We start from the raw sequence: 17,462 nt of genomic DNA, 5'->3' as shown, positions 1-17,462 counted from the left end.
GCCATCGAAGGTGACATAGTTACAGGGTCCAGGGATTAGGATCAGATGTCTCTGGTTGAGTTGGGCTTTCTCTTACTTATAGTACTGTGCATTTGTGTCCACCCCCCTCTTCCCCATGGTTCAGTCCAACTCTCAAGTCTCAATTTAAATGTCCTGTTCCTCTGAAAAGTCTTTCTTGGTCTCTCCCAGGCTGGGTCAGGTATGGCCTTGGGGTGTTCATCACAACTCTGATCACAATCAGTTGTTACTGCCAATTTACCTGTGGGGTCGGGGTAGAGAGAAGCCTGGAATGGTAAGCAGGGGCTATGGGGAGTCATGGTGGGTGTTTGAGCTGGGAGTAGCAGGTAAGGTTGAGGCTGGGTCAGGGTAGAGAAGAAAGTACAAATGGAAAAAACTCAAAAGGGAAGGCAGAGGCTCCCCAGAGAGGGCCAGTGACTTGCTTGAGGTCACCCAGCACATGGCCTCTGGGGTGGGGAGACACGCCAGGCTAGGGAGCAGGAGGCCACTGGCAGCTGGCCTCTGTTTGGAATCCACACCAGGCTGACAATGACCTTTTGATTTGCACAGCCCAAGCCAGGGTGTCTGAGATCAGGTCTCGGCCAAGGTCGCACTGTCCAGCCCCCACACATCCTTGGTGAGAACACAGAGTTTTATCCCTGCTCCATTCCCCAACCAAGGGAGAATCTCCTCAGACTGTTAGAGGCCAAGGCCAAGTCAAGACAGCTGGGCATCTTCCCTCGGTGCCTCTGGGCAGTAACATAGCCCTTGGCCACTGGCTAGAGGCTACGGGTCAGGCTGGCAGCTGAGGTGGAGGAAGAGGTCTGGACTTGGCACCTGATGGCAGAAATTCTTGAGCGTGCAGAACAGGTGCTGTGCTATGTGGCCACAGGGACCCTCAATTTCCATACCTGAAGAGCAGGCAGATGCAGGAATGGGGGTGGGGGTGGGGGCGGGTGATGAAGCGGATGTGGCCCTGGGAGATATCCAGTTGTTCTCCATTTTTAAATTTTTCCTGAAAGCATTTGCCACTCTTTGAAGTTATACATCAATTTATTTGTCTGTGTGTTTTATTGGCTATGGCCCCTACAAACCATGAGCTCAGTGATGGCAAGATTGGGTCTGCCTTGGTCACGCTGGTGGCCCAGCACCCTACAACAGTCCCTGCCACCAGGAGGTGGTCATTCATTATTTCTTAGAAGCACAAACACAGAGGAGCTGCACAGAACCCATGAGCACTTTGAGGGTGCCCTGAACAATTTGGGAAGCCCCCACCATAGAAGGGATCAGTTCCAAAACAGGAAGAGTATCTGGCTGCACCAAGGCCCCTGTGGACTCACTTCCCAGGTCCACACTGATGTTGCCATCATAAACTGCAGGACACCCAAGATTCCAGGGCACAGAACCTGAGCAGAGAGGAGGGAATTCCCCTAAGACAGTAAGTTATTGTGGGTGTGGTTCTGGCACACCTTCTGCAGAGGTCTGGGAGGGGTGCACAGTCCCCCAGGGTGTGAGGGGCAAAGAACAGGTACACAGTAGGCACTTTGGAAGTCTGATGCTGTGATTATTGCAGTCAGTGATGTTCCGACCATTTGTGTCCCTGGTCTCTCCCTGCAGCCCCCAGCTCCTCCCCTCCCCAAAACACTTGCTCACACCCAGCTGTGCCCACTGGCTAGAGCAGCCAGGTAGCTAGGTGGGTGGCCTGGGGGTGTGAGCAGCCAGTCTGGGGCTGAGGTCCCCCAGTGTGGGTATGAGGCCGAATAGGGATGGGAGGATCACATATGAGCCATACAAGTGACCACATGCAATCCACGAGGTGGTACATACTCCCCATGAGTAACCAGTTAGCTCATCCACAGCCCTTCAGCTGAAGAACCCCAAACTCACGGTGACGCCTCGAACTCACACCACGATCACAATTTGGCCCCCTAGCCTTCGCTACAGCCATAGTAAGGCTCCCAGGTCGGGGCCACCACCCACCAGCCTCCACCCCGGTGGCCAGGCCCAGCCCCTGCACTCATCGCGCACGACTCTGCCTCGTGCCCCGCCATTCCCGCGCCCCGCCCCGGCCCGGCCCCGCCCGCGGGACCTTTATAGGGAGCGCCGGCCCGGAGCACTGGGAAGTCGGTGCCGCCGCCCTCCCTGCTGCCCGCCTGCGCGTCCCGGTCCGACGCGGGGGCCGCTGCCGCCGCTGCCGTCTCTGTGTTCGCCATGCGTCCCAGGGCGCCCGGGCCACTGTGGCCACTGCCCTGGGGGGCCCTGGCTTGGGCCGTGGGCTTCGTGGGCTCCGTGGGCTCGGGGGACCCCTCGCCCGGTGAGTGGGGTGGCCGGAAGAGGCGGGTGGGGTGGACCACCCACGTGGGCCTGCCCGGAATGCGGACGGGGGGAATGTTGGGGGTCGAAGCAGCGGTGGCAGCTGGGAGGTGGAGGGCGATGACCAGAGGCCGCTGCAGATTGAATCCGGGAGGGCTTGGGGCTCCCCCTCCCCCAGCCCCAAAGGGCCTGAAAGAGGGTAATCAGGAGGTCAGCAGAACAGATGTGACTCTCTCACAATTATGGTCAATAGTAGTCACAAGGACTGACATTTATTGAGCGCTTAGTGTCTGTCTCTTACCTCCCTGAATCCATATAACAGTCCAGTGGTGTGGGAACTCATCATGACTGTTTTCCAGATGGGGGAAACTGAGGTTTGGGATCACACAGCTTGTAAGTGGCAGATCCAGAATTGGAACCCGTACTATCTGGGTCCTGACACCTCAGAGAGGCAGGGCTTGGTGGCCGGACCCAGGACCTCCAGCAGGGGCTTCAGATTTTCCCTGGGTCTGGCTTAGGCAGACGGGTCATTAGATGTCCTACCTGCCACTCATTGGGAGACGCCAGGCAAGTAACATCCCCACTCTTGGTCTCAGTTTCCCTTTTTATGAGAACCAGGTGCTGACTTCCCAGAGTTGGTCCCTGGGAAGCATTTAGTACAGCACCTGGGAACCAGTGAGCTCTCTGGGATGGGGGCCATGGCTATTCCTACCCCCATTTAAGGGTGAAGAAACTGAGGCCATCTACCACCACCCCCCATACCCAGCAGCTCCACCTAGTCCTGCACGGAGGGAAGGGAGGGAGAGTGGAGCCCCCTCCCCGAAGGCCATGTCCCCGGGGAGACAGTGAGCTCATGCAAAGGGAATGTTCCCAACTTGGAGTGAGTAAGAGGCAGTCCAGGCTATGGAGGGGGGGGGGTGTGTGCAGTGCTGCAAGGAGAAGGGGGTTCTGCATGCCCTCGGGTGCTGTTTAGACAAAGGGCAGGCAGCTCCAGAGCCTACTGACCCTGACACATCCAGCTCTGGGTGTTTGGGCAAGATGCCAGGCCTGGGTGGGTGGGTGGGGGGGGGGGGAGATGAAGAGGGTGCGTGGGTAGAGGAGAGCTTCCAGGATGGTTGGGGGTTGGCTAGGGGTTGGTGGTGGAGTAGTTGGGGGATGAGGCTCAGAGAGGAGGATCCCAAAAGGATCTGGAGCTCCCCCTTCCCAGGTTGGGAGTAGATCACCCTCGTAGTAATTACTGAGTACCAACTATATGCATCCCCAGGGCTGGGAGCTGGGTGGAAGGTCTAGACTTGGGTATCAGGAATGGTACAGGAGGGCACCTCTGGTCCCATAGGAACTGCCCTCCTGGTCCACAGGTGGTGTCTGCTGGCTCCAGCAGGGCAAAGAGGCCACCTGCAGCCTGGTGCTGAAGACTGATGTGAGCCAGGCTGAGTGTTGTGCCTCTGGCAACATTGACACCGCCTGGTCCAACTTCACCCACCCAGGGAACAAGATCAGCCTCCTGGGCTTCTTGGGCCTTGTCCACTGCCTCCCCTGCAAAGGTGAGACCCCGGGCATCAGCCACAATCCAAGGTCACTATAGTCGAAGGTGGACCTGCTGGAAGTGAGCTTCCTGTCTCAGGGGCATGCAGGAGGAAGTTGAGGCTGCTGAGAGGAGCAGTTGTGGAGGGGATCCTGGCCTCAGCTCCCTTCAGTTGAGGATTCAGGAAACCAGCTCAGCTTGGTTTCCATCCTCGAGGCCTTTACTTATCCCAAGCCCTCTGCCAGGATGGCCTTTCCCACCTGCACCCCACCTGGTGGAAGTATACTCAACTCACAACTAGCTCCTGGGAAAGTAGATGTTCCTGACTGGCCGTTCTGGTTTGTGACCCCACACTCAGGGTCCCAACTATCCTTATCTGCCCTTAACCCCACGGATTCCAGGGAACTGTGGTGGACCCCAGTTGCATGTTTAGCAATCATGTGCCTTCTGGACCATGTTCTGAGAAATGCGGCCTCCTCCATCAGACAAGGAGTTCTTCTAGGGCTCTCCCACACCCCTGTGGTCAGGGCTGAACCTGCAGGGACCCGGAAGGGACATGACTTGAAGGAGGTGGGCATTAGAGACAGGTTGTTGGGGGATGATTAGGAGTTTGTCAGCTGTAGAAAGTAAGGGGGGAGAGCATCAGCAGAGACCATAGCCTGGGGTGAGATCCTGGTGGGTGGGGTCAGGGCAGGGGAGCAGGGAGGAGGCTGGAGCTGAGGGCTGCAGACCTGAAGAAGGCCAAGCTGAGGAGGCTGGCTGAGCTCTGAGATGTGATTAATCCCAGATCAGCCTGCCTGGGTGGTCCTAAAGTCAACGCCATGTACCCTGGCTCACTCTAGAACCCCCTTTGGCTTCTGGGAGGAGGACAGACTTCAAAAAATGCCTGGCCTGGACATGAGATGGTCCAGGACCCCACCCCCCATTCTGGCCTTGGGGACAGGAACTCAGCCCCCACTTCTCCCTCTTGTATGAAGCCACACAGACAGAACATTTCCAGATGTGTATGTGGGCGGTCGGCGCCCAGGTGCAGCCCACATGCCCTGGCATGGGTAACCAATGTGGGGGCACAATCCATTCTCTTAGTAGCATCCACTTATTTTATGCTCATCCTGTAAGGTGGGTCCCCCATCAGCCCCACTCTATACACAGGGAAACTGAGGCTAGAATGTAAACTTTGCTCAGAGTCTGCCCTCTAGACCCACCAGCAACAGAACTGAGTTGGGCGGGTGGGGATGTCCATCCAGGATCTGGCCTGGAGTTATGCTGAGGTGCTCCTGGCTTTTCTCCACTCACAGCAGTGAGGGGCCTCGGTTTTCCAAGCAGCATGACCTCGTACAGTGAGTGGGAGGCTGCAATGAGCATGGGAGAGCCCGAGAGTGGGGTCTGATTTGCATTTCCGAAGGACCGAAGGACGGGGCCTGTGTAGGGGCAGGTACCCAAGAGGCAGACTTCCCCTGGTCAGACCTGTTTCCCTACCTGAGAAATGGGGCTGCGAGGGGTGGGTAACTCCCAGTTCAGAGGGCTCGGACTGTGGGAGGCCCGCTCCCCCAGGAAATGAGTCTCATGTCAGGCGCCAACGCCCCGCCCTGCCCTGCCTGTCCCCTCCTCTGGGGAGGTTCTGGCAGGCAAGGGGAAAGGACACTGTCTGGATAGGGTGGAGCCCCCCACCCTACCCCCGGACTGACGCAGCAGGGCCTCCCGCCGGCCTGCCCAGAAACGCGAGTCCAGTCAGGGAACAGACGTCAGTAGAGCGGGCTGGACCCCAAGATTGGGGCAGAGACGCCCTTCCCGCCCACACTGAGCCCCGCCTCCAGACACAGCCCCCAGCCCCAGGCGTCCACCAGGACAGTGGCTGAATCTCTCCCACAACAGACCCCCACCCAGACCCCGAACCAGTATCCTCGCGGTGCGCCCCGACTTCGGACAGTCCCCCACTCCGGCCCGGCCTCTAGCCCTCAGAAAAGGGGGCGAGGCGCCGTGGACTCAGAAGACCTCTGGCCACGAGCCCCAGCCCACGGGCGCATGTCCTGTGTCCGCAGATTCGTGCGAGGGCGTGGAGTGCGGCCCCGGCAAGGCTTGCCGCATGCTGGGGGGCCGCCCGCGCTGCGAGTGCACCCCGGACTGCGAAGAGCTCCCGGCGCGCCTACAGGTCTGCGGCTCCGACGGCGCCACCTACCGTGACGAGTGTGAGCTGCGCGCAGCGCGCTGCCGCGGCCACCCAGACCTGCGTGTCATGTACCGGGGCCGCTGCCGCAGTACGTGGGGGCGGGGCCTGCTGGGGGGTGGAGCCACCGGACGGGCGCCTCAGTACCCGGGGCGCAGTGCGGGAGGGCGGGGCCTGAGGGAGGGCGGGGCCTCCAGTGCTTAGTGCCTTGCAGTGTAGGTATAGGTCTTGAGGGTTGGGGCAGGGCTTGTGGTGGGCGGGGCCTAGGTGGCGAGGTCGTGGGCGGAGTCTAATAAAGGGAGTCTTTATGCTGCTGAGAGAGTATCAGTGGGTTGGGTCTTTTGTGGGATCGAGAATAAGGAAGAGTAGGGTGGAAGTTTGGAAAGGGGTTCTGGGGCTCACATGGGGTGAGAAGTATGGGTGCTTGACTCAGGGGCTTGAGGGTGCCGTAAGCGGGGACGGAGCTTGAGGGTGGACTTGGGGTGTGGGATGGGTCTCGTTGAAGGGGTGTGGCTTCTGCCACAACCGAGGAGGCGGGGCCTGAGGGTGCCCTCAGTGTTGTGAGCCGGGTTCGTCATCCAGGTGGCGCCCCTGACCCACCCTGGCGCCCTATCCACAGAGTCCTGCGCACACGTGGTGTGCCAGCGGCCACAGTCGTGTGTGGTGGACCAGACAGGTAGTGCCCACTGCGTGATGTGTCGCGCTGCGCCCTGCCCCGCGCCCTCCAGCCCTGGCCAGGAGCTCTGCGGCAACAACAACATCACCTACATGTCTTCGTGCCACCTCCGCCAGGCCACCTGCTTCCTGGGCCGTTCCATTGGCGTGCGACACCCTGGCAGCTGCGCAGGTGCGGGGCGGAGCGGGGAGCAGTGGTGGGCTGTAGGCCCCAGCCCCTCTCCGTACCCGCATTTCTCTGTTCGTCCCTCCCACTCAGCAGGCACCCCTGAGCCAGCAGATGTTGAATCGGAGGAAGAGGAGGAGAACTTTGTGTGACTTAACAGGGTGGCCTGGGCCCGGCGTTCAAGGCCTCCCCCATTTTATTTATTGCCAGAGCAAAGCCTAATTTATGTCCCATGGACACTCCCCAGAGCCAGGACCCGACCACTTGCAGGAGCCCTGGACCCTTCCCCCCCAACCAAATCTTGGAAGAATTGGGGGGAGGAGGCCTGGGAGCAGTGCTGGTAGGTGAGCCCTCCATTCCAAACACCCTATTACTGTTCAAGAGGACCCTGCTTCTGTTCCCTCGGGAATAACTATTAATTATCACTGCCACTGAGAGGGCTGGGAGTTCTTTGCCAGCAATTAATGAAAAGGCACCCTAGTCTTCTAGAACAGGAACCAAGGGATAAGGAAGGGTCCACAACCTGGGTGCATATACATGAACCTCAGAACATGCTCAGAACCCTGGACAGGCCAAGGAAGCAGTCTGTCCCCTGGCAACCCAAGTATTCAGGGCTTTCCTTCCCCACTGCCTCCATGAACCCAGTAGGTCCAGTAAAGGCCCCTGAGAAAAGCCCAGCTTATCCCCTGATGGGGGAGGCACTGTCTATGCCTCCTGACACAAGCCTCAGCTCAGCATTAGCTCCGAACAGGGCCCATTCCACTTCTGGTGAGATCTCCTGGGGCCCAGGAGCCCCTACTCACCCGGTGGGATGTAGACACCAAGGCCCACTGCACACCTGGCCTCCTGGAGCTATGTGTCTGAACAGCACCCCTAGTGCCTGCTGACCCGTCCACAGGTGAGGTCCAGACGCAGGACCCCCTGCTATCATGAGGCCCACTCTTGGGTCTCTAGGCCTAGTTCCTAGGTGAACCCTCTTTGCCCACCAGCTGGGCTCAGGGTTCTCAACCCCAGCCAACGCTAGCCTAGGGCCAATTCCCTGCATTCCTGGGCTGTCACTCAAAGCCACCTCCTTGTGCCTTTGTGTAGACCAGAGGATCAGACCAGATATGGGAATTCAGCTCCTCAAGTTTGGGGCAAGGAGCTCAGGGGGCAGTGTGCCCACCCTCTCCCAGCCCCCAGGAAGTGCCTTACCTATGTCACCCAGAAAAGTGTCCTTGAGTAGGTGCGTTTGCCCAAGCCACCCAATAATAAGGCAATTTTCCTCGCCCTGGGGTCCTGCCTCACCAAAGAAATAAAGATTGTAAAAAGCCACCTTGAGGCCAATTCCTGGTCTGCTCCTCTCTCTCTGAGCCTCTGTGCTGCCCACTTTGGTAGAGGGTTACTAGTCTGGAGCCTGGGTTACTATTAGGGTAGTAAGTGGGGGCTCTAGAAGCATCTGGAAGAGCATGAGCCTATGTCCTTGGGGCAGCCACTGTTCATCTTGGCCTCAGTGTCTGTCTCTGGGCAGTGGGCAGCACCCAGAGAGAGGGCTGAGACAGGTAGAGTGGTGGTGGGAGTGGGTGGAAGAGAAAGGAGGCCAAGCAAGTGGCTCAGGGAGGAAGCGGCTCATCTGGACCCTCAACCACCTTGAGGCCAAGAAGAAACTCAAGGGATGTGGGTAGACCATCATGTCTGGTTGTCAGTTAACATTTTATTCAGTTATTTTGGCCCTTTTTGTTTGGAATTTATGCCCCTTCTTCCTCCCCCCACGCGCCCCTCCCCCCGCCCCAAGCTCCCTGGAAGGTTCTGTGAACCCCCTGTCCCAGCCACAGAATCTTCCAGGCCAAAGCTGTTTGCATGGGTTGTCATCTCATTTGTATACACAGTGCTGCTGTGGTTCAGGAAGCTCCTGTGGGGGCCCCAGTGGTCCTGGGTGAGGAGCTGAGTTGGGGGCTGTGGGGTCGCTGCTGAACCACATCCCAGATCCAGGTCACGAAAGCAGACACCTGTGTGTACACATCTGGGGTCTTGGGGTCGCCACACCAGAGGCCAGAGAAGGAAACGAGGCCATGGGCCAGGTTCCTGCACACCAGGGGCCCCCCGGAGTCCGCCTGGGATGAAAGGAAAGGTGAGGTCAGGGGTTCTTCTCTCAGCCTCACTTTGCCTGAAGGAGCTTCTACATGTAATGCCCACCAGGGCCCTTTCCTGCCCTCAAAAATCCTTCCATGAGCCCCCTATTGCTCTTACAGCAAAGACTAAACCCTCACCTCAGCCTTCAAGACCCTGAAGGGTCTACATCTCTACCCACATCTCCCTCACTCATCTGGTTCCAGCCACACCAGCCTTCCTGGCTGTTCCTGGAGCAAGCCAAACTTCATCAGCCGCTAAGCTTTTGCGTGTCTTTGAGATCTGTTACTGCCCCCTACTGGACACTGCTTGTATAAACATAGAAGTCTGCAGCTGTTTGTGCAGTACAGACCTGAACAGCTGTGCGTGGCAGCCCGGTGACCGTCTCTCGGCCTGTCATGCCTTCCCTCAGATCTTAAGGCTCCTTCAAGTCTCAGCTCCAAGGTGCTCTCCTCAGAGAAGCCTTCCTGAATACTCACCCTAAAACTCCTGCTTTCTCCCTTCCCCTCCCCTCCTGGTCCTAGCACCCTAATTGTCATCTGGAATTAGCTCTGCTCCTATGAGGTGACAGTTCTACAGATGGAGAAGATGGAGTGAGGTCCAGAGAAGTGAGGCGACTTTTCCAAGGCCTGGAAAGTGGCACAGTCTGGACTTGGGCCCAGGCAGTTGGGCTCCAGAACCTGTGTTCTGAACCATTGAACTCTCTTGCCTAAAACAAAAGATCCTCCAGGCTGAGTTTCTTCCTCTGCACCAGGGCCAGGGTATTAGGAGCAGGAGCTGTTACTGCCTGTTCTGGATACCGTTTATAAATACACAAATCTGTAGCTCTTTGTGCACTGCACAGCCATACATGGTCTGGTCTAGGGTAAGCTGGACTTGGTTCCCAAGGCTCTGCCCAGCTCTGCCCTTCTCTGTGGGCCTTGGTTTCCCCATATGGCAAGTGGGAGGGATGGACAATGAACATCTTACCGAGCAGAAGCCTCGCCGCCGTCGGTCCCCACTGTGGGTGCAGACCATGGCAGGGCTGAGCTGGCCCTTCCAGGAGCTGTTGCAGACGTCCAGGCCCAGCACGCGGACCTCAGCCTCCATCAGCCCGGGTGGCGGTTCCTCAAAGTTGGACACAGAGCCCCAGCCGGCCACATGGCACCTTGTCCCGGCCCTGGGCGGCCTGGTGCCCCTCTTTGGCAGCCTCAGCAGCCCCACTGCAGGACCCAGGATGGCAGAGCTGTTCAGCTACGGGGAGAACACTGAGTTTTGGACCACCCAAACCATCACCACGGCTCCTGCCTCAGTTTACCCATCTGTGACACCTGGTCTCTTGGCCTTACGGAGAGAAAGCAATGGCTCTCAGAAGGCCCACTGCTTTTGCCACCACCTGCCCCCTGTCCATCAGCCCTTACCCGCTCAACCCAAATGGTCTTTCTAAACAGCATCTCCTTCCCTGCTCTAAGCCCTCCCATTGCTCCTCATTGCCCCTTGGAATAAAACTCTTGCCCCCCCATAAGTCCTCCCTTCTAGCAAGAATGAATTTACTGCCATGTCCTGGGCCCACCCCCACACTTTGGCTCATGCTGTACCCCCACCTGGAGCACCTTTCCTATCCAACTTTCAGGTCTCAGCTTAGACGCCACCTTCTCCAGGAAGCTTTCCAAGACTCCCAGGGTAGGGCAGGTGCCTCCTCTGGGCAGCCATGTGCCCCTGTCAAGGCCAGTTTACCCAGCTGCCACCCGGTTAGACTGAAGGCTTTAAGGGGGTCAGCCCCATGGCTTGTTCCTGGCTGTGTCCCTGCTGACCGGCACATAGTTGGCACTCAATCAACAGTTTTGGAATGAATGACTCGGGCCCCTAATTTTGGTACACACCCCCAGAACTTGGGCACATCCCTGACCACCCCCAACCTCAGTTTCCCCATCTGCACAATGGAATGGGTGAGTCAGAGCAGTGGGTTCCAAGCTTTGGGGTCCCACAGGTGAGTAAAATTCAGGCTTTAGCTGCTGACATCCACTGCCCCTTTTTTATTTGCCAAGAGAGCCCCCCACCCCAGACCTTCCTGTTCCTAGGGACCCATTCAGTCATATTGAGTATCTTTCCCTTTCAATTTTTCAACACATTTGGAGGGCAGGTTTGGGACATTCTCCCTTTGAAACAGAGGCCCTGGCGGTTCCTAGAGTTGGATTTGGGGTGCCAGGCTGGGAACTGCAGGGGGGTGGTTTGAAAGGGCACGCCTCATGGGGAAGCAGAGGGAAATTCACATTTATGGGTGAAGCCACTTCCTGGCCAGAAAACCCCAAGAAGGGCCCAAGTAGCAGGGGATTGAGGTCTTTCATGGCCCTAGTGCCTCGTTTGTTCCCCCTACCAGCCTGAACATGGAGCACCTGCCGTGTGCCATAAATGGTCATAAACGAGGTAAAAATTCCTGTCCTCGGGTCCAGAGGAGGCAGTGAACAATGGTGACGTAGCAAATGTGCAGGTGCTGCGAGCAGGTGACAGTTGTGCTGGACATAAGAAAGGTGGAGCAGGGAGAAGGGACAGCAGGACAGGGCAGGTTGCAGGATGAGGGGGTCGTCCAAGAAGGTCTCCTGAGAAGGGGACATTTGAGTAAAGACTTAACCTGACTCAGGCGTTTCAGGGTCCTTCAGCTATTTTAAAACAGGTTCAGTCATCATGGGAGTAGCTGGGACAGGTCAGACTTACATCCAGTGTTCCTCCCCACAAAGCTCACCTGCAGCAGGCAGATGTCATTGGCGTGGGTTGTGGGCTGGTAGTCAGGGTGCCTGATGACAGCGGAGGTGCTGAACACCTGCTGGGTGGGCTCTGAGGTGCGGATGTTGTGAGCCCCCAGCACCACCAGGATGGTTCGCGGGTCTCTGCAGCCGGGAGGGGTATAGTGAGTGAGACGGGGGTAAGGCTGCCTATCACAGGCTGTGGTAGCCCCATTGGCAAAACTGGTGCACAGCAATCCATTTAACCTTGATAATAATTATGTTTGTTTCATTCCCACCTCAATGACAGTATTAACGCTAATCATTGAAATACTAATTCTAATAACTAAGCTATAGTTAGGACGGATTGGATATGTTCATATTTATTATAATCCCCACCTCAATTATAACATTATCTCTGAAGGGGTTCAGAACATGCCTCCCCAAGATGTGCCCCTTTGGCATTTGGAATTTAAAAAAAAAAAATTGATTTCAGAGAAAGGAAGGGAGAGGGAGAGAAACATCAATGATGAGAGAGAATCATTGATTGACTGCCTCCTGCACGCCCCCCCCTACTGGATATCGAGTCTGCAACCCAGACATGTGCCCGATTGGGGATCCAACCGTGACCTCCTGGTTCATAGGTCAAAGCTCAACCATTGAGCCACACTGGCCAGGCTGGCATGTGGATTATTTTGAGCTAAAGGCCATTAAGACCCTCTGGGCTCACAAGAAACTTCTGCCTCTTGCTTAACCACCTACATGAATCTAAATTGGGGGCCTGGCCCATAATGAGCCTTACCACCAAAGAACATTTTATGACCTATCTAGAGGGCAGGGCAAGCTTCTAATTACTGAAGGTCTTGAGGATGACCCTTCTTCCCTCTGATGCCTCAGGCACCTGACCTCATCCCTAGCTCAGGTGACATGTATACCTCATCTGTCCTTTCTGTTCCTGAACCTCTCATGGATGTGGGGTCTCTGACTCCCCCGCCCCCGTATGTGGGTCATCCACATGTATGTATGTATTAAATGTGGTTATTTTCCCTTGTTAATCTGTCTCATGTAGATTTAATTATTAGATCATTGGAAGAATCTGGAGGAAATTTTCTTTTTTCAATAATTTCAATCTTAATGTTATTAATTATTATAAACCAAGCACAGCGATGATAACATCTACTTATTGTCATGGAGATTCCTTGACAAGGTGGGGGTAGCCCCACCATTTCCCCTTTGTTGTCCCATAAAGCTGGCCCCAGAGATGCCTCCTCCTTCAAGAGACCCCCAGGGAAGGGGGTGGGATCTGGCCATCCCAACCCGCCCCCACCTGGAATGTAGCAATGCCCACACCAGGAACACCCCTCACCACTCCCACCCCTGAAATACAGCCAGAGCATCCTGGGGTCCCAAGTGGCAGCAGGCAGGAGGAGGGCCCCCAGGTGGGCTCACCTGTTGCTGAGGCAGTGGGCAGCTGTGACCACCCAGCGGGCGCGGAGCAGGAAGCCACCGCAGTGATGCTGGCCCTCGAACTTCACCGACGCCATGTAGGGACGGGAGTGCGGGGCCACCTCTCGGCCCCCAATGATCCTAGCCCCCCAGGAGCCTGCAGATGGGAGGAGGGGTATGTTGGGAGGGGCAGAAGATGGGTTAATGGGGACAGCTTACGCACTGGATGGGATGGGGGTCGAGTTGAGGGAGAAAGAGTCAGAGATAGACAGAGACGGAGGTAGAAAGAGAGACGCAGAAGGACACAGAGTGAGTGACGAGGAGCCCAGAGAAGGCCTTTGAATGTGCCAGGAGGAGGACTGGACCCCAGAAAACCTGCGCCTGCACCTGCGCCTGGTCAAGATCCCAGCTGGGCCTCCCACCCCACTCCCCAGTGAGGCCCTAGAGGGAGACCAGCCAGGGGTTGTGTAGCTGCACCAAGTCAGGGCCCGTGTGTGGGGTACCTCAGCATTTCCTGGGGTAGGTCTGGGAGGGGGCCTTGGGGTACCTGGGGAGTTCCTGGTCTGGCTTCTATATGGGGACTCCTGGGGATCCTCACCTGGAAGCCTCATGGACAGCATCAGAGCAGTGGCCATAGTCAGCAAAAGTTGGTCCCAGCCCTCCGCCCCAGGCCCCATGGCCCCAGACTTCTCAAGGCTGAAGTCTCCCTGAGAGGTTTGAGGACCAAGGCACCTGCCCTCACCCAACGGCCTGGAAAGGGGGAACTCAGCTGTGGTCTGTGGTTGGAGGCCCCTTCAGCCCCCACCAGCAACGCTCAGATCTGAGCTGGTGATACTGGGAAACTGATGATTTGACTGCCTTGGGGTTGTTGATCGTAATTGCACAGGAGGAAACAGCAGTGGGGGAAGCAAGGGGCTGCCTGCCCAGGCAAACCCTGGCTCCACCAGTCCCTGGGACCCTGGAGATCACTTACCCTCCCTGTGCTTCAGTTTACCCAGCATCTTCCCCAGGCCTCGGTCAGTTCCCCCAGCCACACACCCTTGAGGGGGTTGATATAAGCATCACTGAAGCTGCAGGTGTGTGGAACCTCATTTGGTCCTGGAGTGGTCCGAGGATGTCAGTATTGTTTCTATCCCCATGCTACAGATGGGGAAACTGAGGCACAGAGAGGTTAAGTGCCTTGGCCAAGGTCATACAGAGAGGGAGTGAGAGGCCAGGGTTGCAGCCTCAGGACAGCTCCTATTGCTCCTGCCAAGGGCCAGTTCTACCCACAGCCAGGCCCGTTTCCTTCCCATCTGATAAGCAGTTGTGAAACAGACAACTGTCCTTCATGGTCCCAACTCACCAAGCTCTCAGAAGCCCTGCAAAATGGGCTGGATGGGGGTCAATATTTCCATTTTCCAACCTCAGGTTCAGAGAGGGGAGTCTGGTTTGTTTGGGCTGCATGGAAGATGGTCGTGAGCCCAGAACTCTTGGACTATAGTCCTTGACTGTTCTTCCCATGGAGGATTTGGGTGGCTTTCCCAGTCAGAGTAGACACAACAACAACAGTGACAATGATGATAACAACAATCCTATATAATAAAGAGGTAATATGCAAATTAACCCTCACGCCCTCACAAGATGGCTGCCTACGACCAGGCTGGCAGGAGGGTTAGTGAGGGACGACCAAATGACTGAACAGCAGGCTGTGTGGGGCAACCAGGCCGGTGGGGGAGGCAGTTGGGGGAAACCAGGTCCACAGGGAGGACAGTTGGGGGCGACCACACTGGCAGGCGTGGGCAGTTAGGGGCGACCAGGCCAGCAGTGAGGCAGAAAGAGGAGACCAGGCCGGTGGGGGGGCAGTTGGGGTTGATTAGGCTGGCAGGGGGGGCAGTGAGGGGTGACTTGGCCGGTGGGGGGGCAGTTGGGGGCGATCAGGCAGGCAGGCAGGTGAGCGATTAAGAGCCAGTGGTCCAGGATTGTGAGAGGGATGTCCGACTGCCAGGATCAGGCCTAAACTGGCAGTCAAACATCCCCCAAGGGTCCTGGATTGGAGAGGATGCATGCTGGGCTGAGGGGACCCCCCCCCCCCTCACCGTGTATGAATTTTGTGCACCGGGTCTCTAGTAATGATAATAATAGCTCCCTTTACTAAACACTTACTATTATTATTTTTTAAAATATATTTTTATTGATTTCAGAGAGGAAGAGAGAGGGAGAGAGAGAGAGAAACATCAATGATGAGAGAGAATAATTGATTGGACGCCTCCTGCATGCCCCCTACTGGGGATTGAGCCCGTAATCTGGGCATGTGCCCTTAACCAGAATCGAACCCAGGACCCTTCAGTCTGCAGGCCGATGCTATATCCACTGAGCCAAACCGGCTAGGGCCTTACTTTTATTATTAATTTGTTAGAGCTCTTTGTATGTTGAAGAGATTGACTCATGGTCATATTAATTTCTTTTCTGAGGATTCTCAGGTGCAGAGGACACAAGCCCTCCTGGGGAGTGAGTTTGGGTTCTGTTGATCTGTAGATGGACCAATGCTGAACCAGCCAGAGCTGGGTAGCCCCATCAGGTCCCCATTCCCCTTGCCTGTGAAGGCCGGGCATCCCGGGGCCATGGAACAGGCCAGGAAGACAGCAGGAGTCGAGGCTCTGGCATGTTGCTCTGTAAAGGGCCTGACCTAGTCTGGGCCTGAGGTTTGGGGTTATAAAGCTGGGGTGGGGAAGCTTGAGCCCCTTTTTTCTGGGATACAGTCCCTCTCATGTTTAGCTTACACCTCCTTGGCCCCTTTTGGGGTGGGAGACACAGGCCTGAGCTGAAGTCAGGGCTAGGGGGAGGGAAAGGGATCTCTGACTCAGGGATAGAGGAGGAGTGGGCTTTGGGGGCCTGCACAGAGCCCAGTGTGAAACTTCCCCGGGAGTCCAAGGGCCCCAGAGGATGTCCCGGAGCAGCCAAGCTGTGAGGTGGGTTCAGAGCAGGGGCAGGGGTGCTGGGCAGAGGTGGCTAAGGAGGTGGAAGGAGAAGAGGCATCATCATGGAAATCGTGGTTGCAAGTGGTACAGGGAGGGGGTGTGGCCCAGAGGAATGGGAGCTGCAGCACACTGAGCAGAGAGGATTAGGGAGCGGGCGATGTGGCTGCCTCTCTGGAGGGTGAAAGGTCAACTCAAGCCTACTGCTCTAGCTCAGGACACACCCTGCCTTGTCCCATCTCCATGCCTTTTGCGGGGCTGTCCCTGCTACTTGGGATACTTCTCCCCACCACCTCTGCCTGACCTGATTTCCCCAGCTCATGTGTCACTACCTCTAGGAAGCAACTGCCTGCATGCCTGAGTCTGGGGTGTGGATGTTGGGGTCTTGGGGCTCCCAGGCAGGGCCTTGAGAGCTGTGGGAAGGAATTTCACTTTTGATGTAAGGGAGGTGGGAGCCCTTGAAAGTTTAGGGCTGAGAAAGGTGTAGAATGTTTTGTGGGAGGGGAGATGCTCCCAACAGTCCCTCTCCATCCTTCTATTTTCTTTCTTAAAAAAAAAAAAATATTTTTATTGATTTCAGAGAGGAAGGGAGAGGGAGAGAGAGCTAGAAACCTCAATGATGTGAATCATTGATCTGCTGCTTCCTGAACGCCCCCTACTGGGCAACCTGTGCATGTGCCCTAACTGTGACCTCCTGGTGCATAGGTCAATGCTCAACCACGGAGCCACACCTGACCGGCTTCTTTAAAAAACAAAACAAAACAAAAAAAAAACTTCATGAATTTACTTGTCATCCTTGCACAGGGGCCATGCTAATTTTCTCCGTATCCTTCCAATTTTAGTGTACGTGATGCCAAAGCCAGCCCTCTTCCTCCTATTTTTAAACAAAATGCATCCAGCATCCCTAGAACCTTGAATCATTTACTTAGGAGACAAAAAATAATGCCATTTATCTGAGGACAAGGTTCCTGCATCCCTGGCACCTAACCCTGCTGGGTGCACAGTAGGTGTTCAATTTGGACTGAATGAACACAGAGACAGAGGGGCAGCGATGGAATTACTCGCAGCTTCCTTTTGCTGAGCAATACGTGTACTAAATATTGCCTCTGGCTGCTTTCATGTTGCAATGGAAGACCTGCGGCTGCAATGCTGAAAATATTTATTATCTGGCCCTTTATAGGAATAGTTTGCCAAACCCTGAGCTACTGTGTGCTGGGCCCTGTTCCAAGCCCTTCCTGTGTATTCACTCTGCTAACCCTCCCAGCTGCCCTAGGAGATGGGGAAATGAGGCTCAGAGAGGTTAAGAAACAGACCCAGGGTCACACAGCACATGTGGCTCTGAGCTGGGACTCAAGCCCAGGGCCCTTGATGTTTCTCTGGGTCTTTTTTTTTTTTTTAAGTTTGC

At 56.1% G+C, this 17,462-nt stretch overlaps 2 protein-coding genes across 6 annotated transcripts; one reads left to right on the top strand and one right to left on the bottom strand.

Annotated features, from left to right (window-relative positions):
- Positions 1–2,101: 2,101 nt before the first annotated feature.
- FSTL3 (follistatin like 3) lies at positions 2,102–8,169 on the top strand. 5 transcript variants are annotated; one of them, XM_079773262.1, is made up of 5 exons: positions 2,102–2,311; positions 3,669–3,854; positions 5,878–6,093; positions 6,622–6,849; positions 6,940–8,169. In XM_079773262.1, exons 1-5 carry the CDS (start codon positions 2,209–2,211, stop codon positions 6,993–6,995), a joined length of 789 nt encoding a protein of 262 aa, XP_079629388.1. In that variant the 5' UTR covers positions 2,102–2,208; the 3' UTR covers positions 6,996–8,169. The 5 variants fall into 5 exon arrangements, with proteins under 5 accessions (XP_079629388.1, XP_079629387.1, XP_079629389.1 ...); XM_079773261.1 differs by having other exon boundaries at positions 6,937–8,169; XM_079773263.1 differs by having other exon boundaries at positions 3,798–3,854; positions 6,622–8,169.
- A 136-nt stretch (positions 8,170–8,305) lies between these two features.
- On the bottom strand, positions 8,306–13,777 carry PRSS57 (serine protease 57; the record flags this gene model as incomplete). Its single annotated transcript, XM_079773265.1, has 5 exons — positions 8,306–8,936; positions 9,922–10,185; positions 11,675–11,819; positions 13,104–13,257; positions 13,699–13,777. 5 exons carry the CDS (start codon positions 13,775–13,777, stop codon positions 8,724–8,726), a joined length of 855 nt encoding a protein of 284 aa, XP_079629391.1. The 3' UTR covers positions 8,306–8,723.
- Positions 13,778–17,462: the final 3,685 nt, after the last annotated feature.

The sequence above is a fragment of the Cnephaeus nilssonii genome (assembly GCF_951640355.1).
Source record: "Cnephaeus nilssonii genome assembly, chromosome: 5".
NCBI lineage: Eukaryota > Metazoa > Chordata > Mammalia > Chiroptera > Vespertilionidae > Cnephaeus > Cnephaeus nilssonii.
The sequence above is the reverse complement of the archived record's forward strand: the minus strand, read 5'-3'. Positions and strand labels throughout refer to the sequence as shown.